This window comes from Silurus aristotelis, assembly GCF_946808225.1.
Source record: "Silurus aristotelis genome assembly, chromosome: 13".
NCBI lineage: Eukaryota > Metazoa > Chordata > Actinopteri > Siluriformes > Siluridae > Silurus > Silurus aristotelis.
The window spans coordinates 16,307,598-16,316,102 of record NC_139586.1 but is presented as its reverse complement, the minus strand read 5'-3'; the positions used below and the strand labels follow the sequence as shown (position 1 = coordinate 16,316,102).

The window sequence follows — 8,505 nt, the reverse complement described above, 5'->3', positions numbered from 1 at the left end:
TCCATTGTCAAAGGCCTGCTGACCCTTGATCTATTTCTGTTGTCTATTTGGTAGCAAGAGCAAACATTAAAAACACTGAGGGTGGCTTTGGAGAGTTGCAGAGATTTCTATATGCTGATCTTTGTAAATAGGGACAAGCCTGCCAGCTTGTACACCCTCGTGCCGAAATTCCTCAAATCAGAGAGAAAGTTGTCTTGTAAATGTCATCTACATTGTGCATGTTGTCTTAGCAAATTGTTTTGGACTTAACTGTTGGTGTATTGTCAAACTAAGTGTCTAAAGAATTGGAGAAACTAAATGAAAAATCCCTTCATTAGTCAACACTCAGAAAAAAGGAAGGACCCTCTCCAGCCCTCCTTTCAGGGAAGTGCATGCCTGGAAGGGCAGAGACTCGTTCCCTCCTGCACCCTCCCAGGCGTCTACTGCATGAAGCTTGCTGAACTATAAGGGGAGGATTACACTTCTGGGAGTGACCGTTGAGCCTGTAAAAGCTGCCCAATCTGCAAACCAGGGCCTGGACGAAGAAACAAAGGCAAGACAGTGACTTGGCACTGCTGCCCCTGCAGAAATGCTGCCCACGCATAGTCTAGCAGTGTCTGCAAGCATATTTTTAGACTCACCACATTTTTTTATATACTTGAACTCCAAAGTGGCCTATTCTTACTAGTGTTTTATGTAACCATTGACAATTGATGTCTGGTTAAGATGATGCTACGGTATGCCAGTTGTGGATGTGGTTTGTGGGTACAGGTTAAACCCTTCTGCTCAGGCCTTCTTTATTCCTCTAAAGGGAGGCATTGAAAGCACACAGCTCTTTTTTCTGTATTGAGCTTTATTAACTTCCACTTAAGTTAGGGTATTGTCATGTGCACAGCACATACATCACAATTTTGAACAGATACTGTATAAAACTACAGACAACATTTGGTAAATATCATTAAGGTTCAGAGCACACCACCACAGGACTCAAACAGACAGACCAATAGGTTCATCAGAAATGCAGAAAAATGGTCATACAGGAATTGAAAGAAATAAACATTATTTGTTTATTTTCATATTGTTCATATTTTTAAGTACACCTAAAAAATGGACATTAGGCTTTTGAGGTTGTCGTGGATTAGCTGATTAGGTTAGGCAGTGATGCATTTCTGTTCATTCATTCTGGCTATTGTTGGAGTGCATGACCGTGCTTGTTGTTACTGCACGCTTTTGGTTAAGCAAATCTAGTCCGGTTGATTTGTATCTGTTCCAGATCATGATGAGGGTCAGAGAAGCTATTTGCCTTCACTGAGCATCCAGCCAATTGTAAACAATATCCTCAATGATGCAAAACAGCTCCATTTGGAAAGAGGTTTGACAAGGCTCTAGGAAAGAAAGAAGTAAGGAGAGGACAATGGCTCTTCTGACACAACAGCATTTCAGGTCAATCAGACAAAAAAAAATTATTCTACAAGGTTAGGTAGAATAAAACATGAACATTAGTAAAGCACAGGAATTATACAATGCAAAATTGTGGATTTCAACAAATACTGTAATACATAATCCTCTGAATCTTTTTAAAGAGATTTCCCAAATGGCATGGCTATGATTTTTGTGTTAGTCTAACGAAAGATTTTCATTCCAATATGAATTTAGTTAGCAGTAGCACACGCACCCCTATCAAACCACTCATCTACTTATGCCTTCCCACATTCACCATATAACACAAAACATGTGACATTAATTATGGGACATTCTCAATTCATGATCATGCTTTTTCAATTTTGTACCTGTAACAAACAAAAAATAATAAGGAATGCTTCATTTGAGATCATCTGAGACAGTCCAAATGGATTTGACGAATCTCTTTTAGTTTTAGCAGTAAGCATAGTTCTTCTGAAACACCCAACCTAAAAAGCAGCCACTCGGCATATTACCAATTGCAAAGTTCTATTTAACAAAATATATAAAGAAAAATATAGGGTTACCAGTCAAGCATATAGTGCAGTCTCACAGCTGTCTTCAAATATTTCCACCATGATTATCATTTCTAAAAGTAAATCACAGGGTAAAGATAGCTCAAACGTGACAAGGCGCAGCTAGCGGCCTTCCAGGACTTCAGCCGAGGGGCGATGCAGCAACAGGAAAAACATTTGCCATCAGCAAAACTGGGAAGAGGAGTCTGTCGGTCAACAACGTTATGAGGTAGAGAATGACTGAAAGGGACACATGTCTCCTTTGAACTTAATTAATTAAAAAAATTAATAAATAAAAGAATGAAAACCTATAAAAAAAATAACTAAAAGCTATAGTGTTTCTCAACCCTGCTATTCCTGCATTTATGCTTCATCCCAGACCTGAACACACCTCTACCAAGCAATCAGGAATAAGTGATACAAGTGTGCTGAGTGCTTAGATCAATGCAACATGTCCGTCTAAAGGTCTTAAATTGTAAAATGGCAACTCACTGGACACATTTCTATACATTATATATATATATATATATATATATATATATATATATATATATATATATATATATATATATATATATATATATATATATATATATATATATTAAAGACTATATAAGATTAAATTGAAATTAATTTAAAGTGGACTGAATTTTACTTCAATATACCATCCCCTATAGAGCTGACAAAGATTGACGGTGCATAAGTTCAGAGTTCAGCCTTCACCCAACATTTTCCCCACACCCCTACCCTACCCTATTGGAGCAAAGCTAAAAACAGATTTGAGGGGTGTAGGACTTCAACAGCCCACTTTCAGTGGCCAAAAGTAAGCCGATACTGTTTCGGTTAGACCCCCAGAGCTCGGACATTGGACAATGGCTTCAGTGCGTAATACCATTGGGGTTGGTACAATTTCACAAGTCAAGAAATTCGAACTAATCCTGTGTTCATGCTTATCCTGCAATTTACATGTGCCACTTTGGAAGTCATGAATATGATTCGGAGCATGTTCAATTACTCGTATCAAACTGTATAAAAGCTTACTAAAAATCAGTCTCAGAAAGTAATGGGACCAAACTGAACTTCTGCCTGTTGCTGGAGTGTTAATATAAAAAGGCATCTTTTGCATTATTACTATGTGTCATTATATCTACATGAATTAAGGTACACAACTGGACCTTAAGGAGTGATGTACCTTTGCTCTGAAGGTCAATTACATTTACAAATGTGACAAGTAAGTTTGGTACATTTATTTCTGAGAGAGTAGGTGCTGTAAGGGTTTCTCAGAGCGATTTGCCTTTCCTATGCATCTTCACAAATCAATTAGACCACACCCAGCTGCAGCATCAAGGCCCATAGACCATAGTTTTGGAATTCTAACAATACATAATAACAGATGTGTCCAAGTCATATTAATGAGTTCTTCTGTGGGTGTAACTCATAATTCTGCTAATTTCTGACATGACATGCACTTCATTATAAGGCTGCGTCCAAAAACGCATGTTAAAACAAAGGGTCGAAAAAGTAGCTTGACTGCAAGTGCACTTGTTTCCACGCATGCGCAGTCGTGGTTTGGCGGTGTTACATGCGGCTATATACGTAGCCTAAAAAAATGGTCACACTTTCTTTTGGAGGCACAAAACTTCCACCATTGCTCTCCTAACCCTTAAAAAAGAAAAACAACAGTGCAAAAATCCATATTGTAGTTAATTGTAGGAATATCAGGTGTTAAACACTCCGTAGCAGCAGAAAGGATAAATAAACAAATAAATTAAAAAGTGTTTTTTTCCACAAAGAGGAAAGAGGCTGTTTAAAAGGAAATATAAAACGAACGATTATAAATAGGCTAATATACATGATAATTATAATAATAATGATGATGATGATGATGATGATGATAATAACGCGATACACTTGACCTCGTGTGTAAAAAGTTGTAGAAAGTGCATCGTCCGGGTTTCTTCCCCAGTGTTGGCTGCATGTGCCTTATTCCCTTGTTTGTTTAGATTCTCGGCAAGAAATGTGTTACAGTCATTGCTGTTGACACTCGGTTTCCTTTTTTTGTTTTGCCTGTCCTGCTCAGTCCTATGTACATGCCCGGGTATGCCTTCGACTCGTACGCGTTATAGTTGTTTGCCAGGAGTGTCTCTTTAAATTTACACTCGTCGGTGTACTGCGCCTGAGACGGAAAAAAAGGTGGATTAGAGATTGAACAAAAAAAGAATACGTATGTTGAAGCAATGTATAAAATATCCTAATGAAAAACGTTATTTTGTAATCCTTAAAATAGGACAGAAATTCCTGATTTGGTTGAAATAGCAATAAACTGCACATTTTCTAGGTACTATGTTTGTACCCCTACATTTTATGCTTATACCGTTACATTAAACAGGATTTGAGGTACATAAAGTCATTTTTAAGTTTAATAAATCTGCACATTTCTAGACCGTATGAATTTTTTTTAGAATAAAAATAACCTATAATGTTCTTTAAAAAATGACTCCATTGTGAGAATGATAAGTATTTGAGTGGCATAATCCTCGTATAGTGTTCATATAATTAAATAGTCTATATATAATATAATAATTGTTGGATCAATAGATCAATATATGTGTTTACAACACTTTTAGCGGGGGGGAATCCCAAAATCAATTGATATAAAGGATTTTACTTCAAGCTTTTGTGTGCAGATGAGGTCAATTTGGGACAGCTAGTCGGGATTTTGGGTGGGACTGGGATGGGTTGTCTGGTGTGCGTGTCTTGGTTATACACCCAGTGTGGGTGGTCCTGTCTGTTGGGCCAGTTCATCTTTACACTGGAGCATGGACAGTAGGTGCGCGCGCTCCTGGCCCCAATGCTAAGAATGGAATGCGCGCGTCTAAGTGATGTACTGCGCTCCGGGTTTATCCGGGCCCACGACCAAAACACGACTATGAGCAATCCCAGTATAGACAAGAGAAGAAGGATTGTGGGGGTGGATGGGGTGAGAGGGTAAGAGGTTATAACTCTAGAAGAGGGTGACGTGCCATTGGGCAACGATAAGCAAATCTACAGGCGGAAACTGGCCGTAAATCATCTTGTGCACTCACAGATCCGTAGAGCTTCCCCTTGCTGTTCATGGCCACGAATAGCTCGCTCCGGACGCCGTACAGTGTCACGACTCCGCGCTCGACCGGAGATATCTCAAGAAGACCTGTGACCAACAACAAAATACATGCATGACCTTGGGTGACTCATATCTGTAGCCATATCGGGCCAAGGTATTTGTAAAAGTGTTGGGACTGTTTACATTTTAGGACGCTGCAGTATCCTTCTTGAAGGAAATCGCACTTTCCGTTTGTAGGGCGTTTTGCAAGCTACACCTATTATCATTCTATGTGAAGACATTTAACCGTTCTGTATACTTTTTTAAAATATAAAATACTAAAAGTATTACATAAGTTTTAGACTTCTCAAATTGTGAGACTTTTGTGAGCCCTGAGTGTTATTTTATTTATGAATCTTCAGACTTATATAGATATATCTCTCCTACAATACAGATATTTACCCTTTATCCATCACTGCACACTTTTATTGCACTCCTTATTAGACTTTTGTGAACCCTTTCCTAACAAAATATGACGTAAAATCCTCTTAAGAGAAATGTAATATATTATCTATAGTTCGAGATCTATCTAAATATTTGGCACCCAACCTCTGCCTAGTTTCTGTTTAATATAGGCTAGAGATGTGTGCGTTCTACTTAGAATGTTGTCTCCTATCCTTTATATAGAGGTGCTGCGAAGCTGCTGCGTATGTAATGAAAATGTATATGTAATGTATCCCTGTCCAGTTTTATGTCATGCCTTAAAATAGTCCATGGAGACACAAAACAAATCTCAATATCGATACTGGATACACAAGTGCCTGGCGTGCGGCTCTTTGACTGCTAAGCAACTGCTATAGCATGTTACAGCCATATGCTTATTATACCCCCTTCTGCTGTCTTTATACACGATAATCTGCGTTGGCTATAAATTAGACGCACACCGAAGATCTTTGGATTAATTTTGCGTAACAAGTAGACCCAACTTCACATATAACATATTTACAAGTTGGCTAGGTTCCGATCCATCTACTCCATCTACCTGTGTGATAATATCAGGGTGCGGGAAAAAAAATCATTGACCCAGATGCAGATGTGCACCTCCACATGTGGTTTGTTTTACAACAAGACAAAATATAGCAGCTAAAAGCGTTTTAAAGTGGACACATTAGTCATCTCCTGTCTCACCAGATTAGTTAAACTAGAAATGTTTGGATAGAGCAGTACATCAGAACATATTTCCGGATATTCAGATTTGACCATTTATTAGGCTAGTATTGAAAAAAGCATTGCTTTTGATTCATTTCAGTCGGCTATAGTGCTGAAAGATATAATGTATCCTAATGTATCCTATACGCACTAGAAACTTATATAAAAGTGTATCTTATCTTATCTTATCTTATCTTATCTTATCTTATCTTATCTTATCTTATCTTATCTCATCTTATCTTATCTTATCTTATCTCAAAATAGGCGCATATGATGAAACTTACTGTAACGGTTTTCGTTGTGCACCCCAGTAATCCTACCGTCGGGTAATACTTGGAGATGAAACCCAATGCCCACGTTGCAGTAGAGGCGCCGCAGTCTTTTAATGCCCGTTAGATAGTCACTGTCCCGGTTGACTTCTCGCTTCTCCCCGGGAATCCGAGCCAATGAGCGCGAGTAAAGCGTCTCCCAGCGTCGCTCCACAGGCAGAGGAGCGCAGCGCACCGAGCTCGCTACGAGTCCCAACACCAGTAAAGGCAGGAGAGCCGAATGAACACTCATCCTCCTGATCAACACGGAGGCACGCGTCACTGTCTGCAGTAGTTCAAATACGCTAAAAATACGCTCTTTGTCTATTTTGGTGTCCACGGTCCCCCCTCACCGCCCCCCAAAAACAGATTCCCCAGAGCAAACGAGCTTACTCACAGACGAAGCTGCGGCTCGCGCTGTTGAGCGACATGAAGTCGCGCTCGAAGTGGTAGCCCGAGCGCTCTGAAATCACACACAAGTCCAAGTTTGCAGGTCCAGAGTGACTTGACCACTGCTCAGCAGCAAAGCTCTGCCATGCCTCGTGTTTCTAGACCCGGCATCTATATTTATGCTTACAGAGAAATTACATCACGCGTCAAGCGTCGCATCACTGGGAGACACGAACCACTGACAGCGGACCGAGTCCTTATAACACGCGCATAAGAGCTGCGGGGTTTAGCAAGGAGGCAGCGCGCGTGCGTGCGATTGGTCAAGCGCGAAGTGTGTGTGTGTGTGTGTGTGTGTGTGTGTGTGTGTGTGTGTGTGTGTGTGTGTGTGTGTGTGTGTGTGTGTGTGCGTGCGTGCGTTTGTGTGTGTCTGCGAGAGTACGAGTGTGCGCGCGCTCTCATTCAACAAAAACGAAATAATAGCGCTTTAAAGGTAATCAAAGTTTTATGGCGCGTTATAAAGTGAGTGGAACTAATCCGGGTGTCGCGTTACTTAGCCGCTTAGAGCCTTGTAAGTTGCAGTTGCTACTGTTATAGGTCTCGTCATTGTAAGAGACAGAGAGAGAGAGAGAGAGAGAGAGAGAGAGAGAGAGAGAGAGAGAGAGAGAGAGAGAGAGAGAGAGAGAGAGAATGAAATAATTTATGTTTTAGAGGATGTCAAATCGGAAATCACCTAGATAACAAACTGTTGTGTCAGCCAGGAGACAGTTTTATAAATGAACAATAATAGGAAAAAACAAAAGTCAGGTTTAATTCATTGCAAGTGCTAATTAAAGGCTGACTGTCGAAAAAAAAATAGGAAACTGACTCTTGTTCTATGAGAACAATACTCTCTCGGAACAAAACAGCGTGTTAAACAGTATCATTGGTGCATTCTACGATGCATTATACGTATTAAGTAAGTATAATGCATGCACTGAACTGTACCTTTAAACCTTTATGCACATTAAATCAGTGGTCAAAACAAGCGGACATGTTTCAGGTGTGAATTTTTAGCTTCCTAGCAAAGGAACTGCGCAGTATGGCGTTGATTGCAGGCATAAAACGTGGTTGTTCCCACATTTCCAGAGCACAGAGATCTCTAAGATTGACCATTTGTCAAGTGTAGTGGTCATGTTGTGAATGTTGTGCGTCATTGCAGCAGCGTGGGGGGACACGAAAATGGAAACCGCTAAAACATCAACACTATGAGTCAAGCTTTCTCTCTCTCTCTCTCTCTCTCTCTCTCTCTCTCTCTCTCTCTCTCTCTCTCTGTGTGTGTGTGTGTGTGTGTGTGTGTGTGTGTGTGTGTGTGTGTGTGTGTGTGTGTGTTGTGTGTGTGCATGCGTGCGTGCGCGTGCGTGCGTGTGTGTGTGTGGCCCCAGGGTGGTGTGGACCTCTAAATGCGCGCTCCCTACTGATGCAGCAACGTAAAACCGAAAACCGCAGGAGACACAAAAAAGCGTTAGCGACATGCCATGTCACTTCGCATTCACACAATTCAGTTCCACAAATGAAGAACTGT

At 40.4% G+C, this 8,505-nt stretch overlaps 1 protein-coding gene across 1 annotated transcript; it reads right to left on the bottom strand.

The window, feature by feature from the left end:
• Positions 1-2,578: 2,578 nt before the first annotated feature.
• fgf4 (fibroblast growth factor 4) lies at positions 2,579-7,282 on the bottom strand. Its single transcript, XM_083559632.1, has 3 exons — positions 6,531-7,282; positions 5,042-5,145; positions 2,579-4,131 (listed from the first exon to the last, which is right to left on the bottom strand). Exons 1-3 carry the CDS (start codon positions 6,805-6,807, stop codon positions 3,955-3,957), a joined length of 558 nt encoding a protein of 185 aa, XP_083415758.1. The 5' UTR covers positions 6,808-7,282; the 3' UTR covers positions 2,579-3,954.
• Between the last annotated feature and the right edge of the window lie 1,223 nt (positions 7,283-8,505).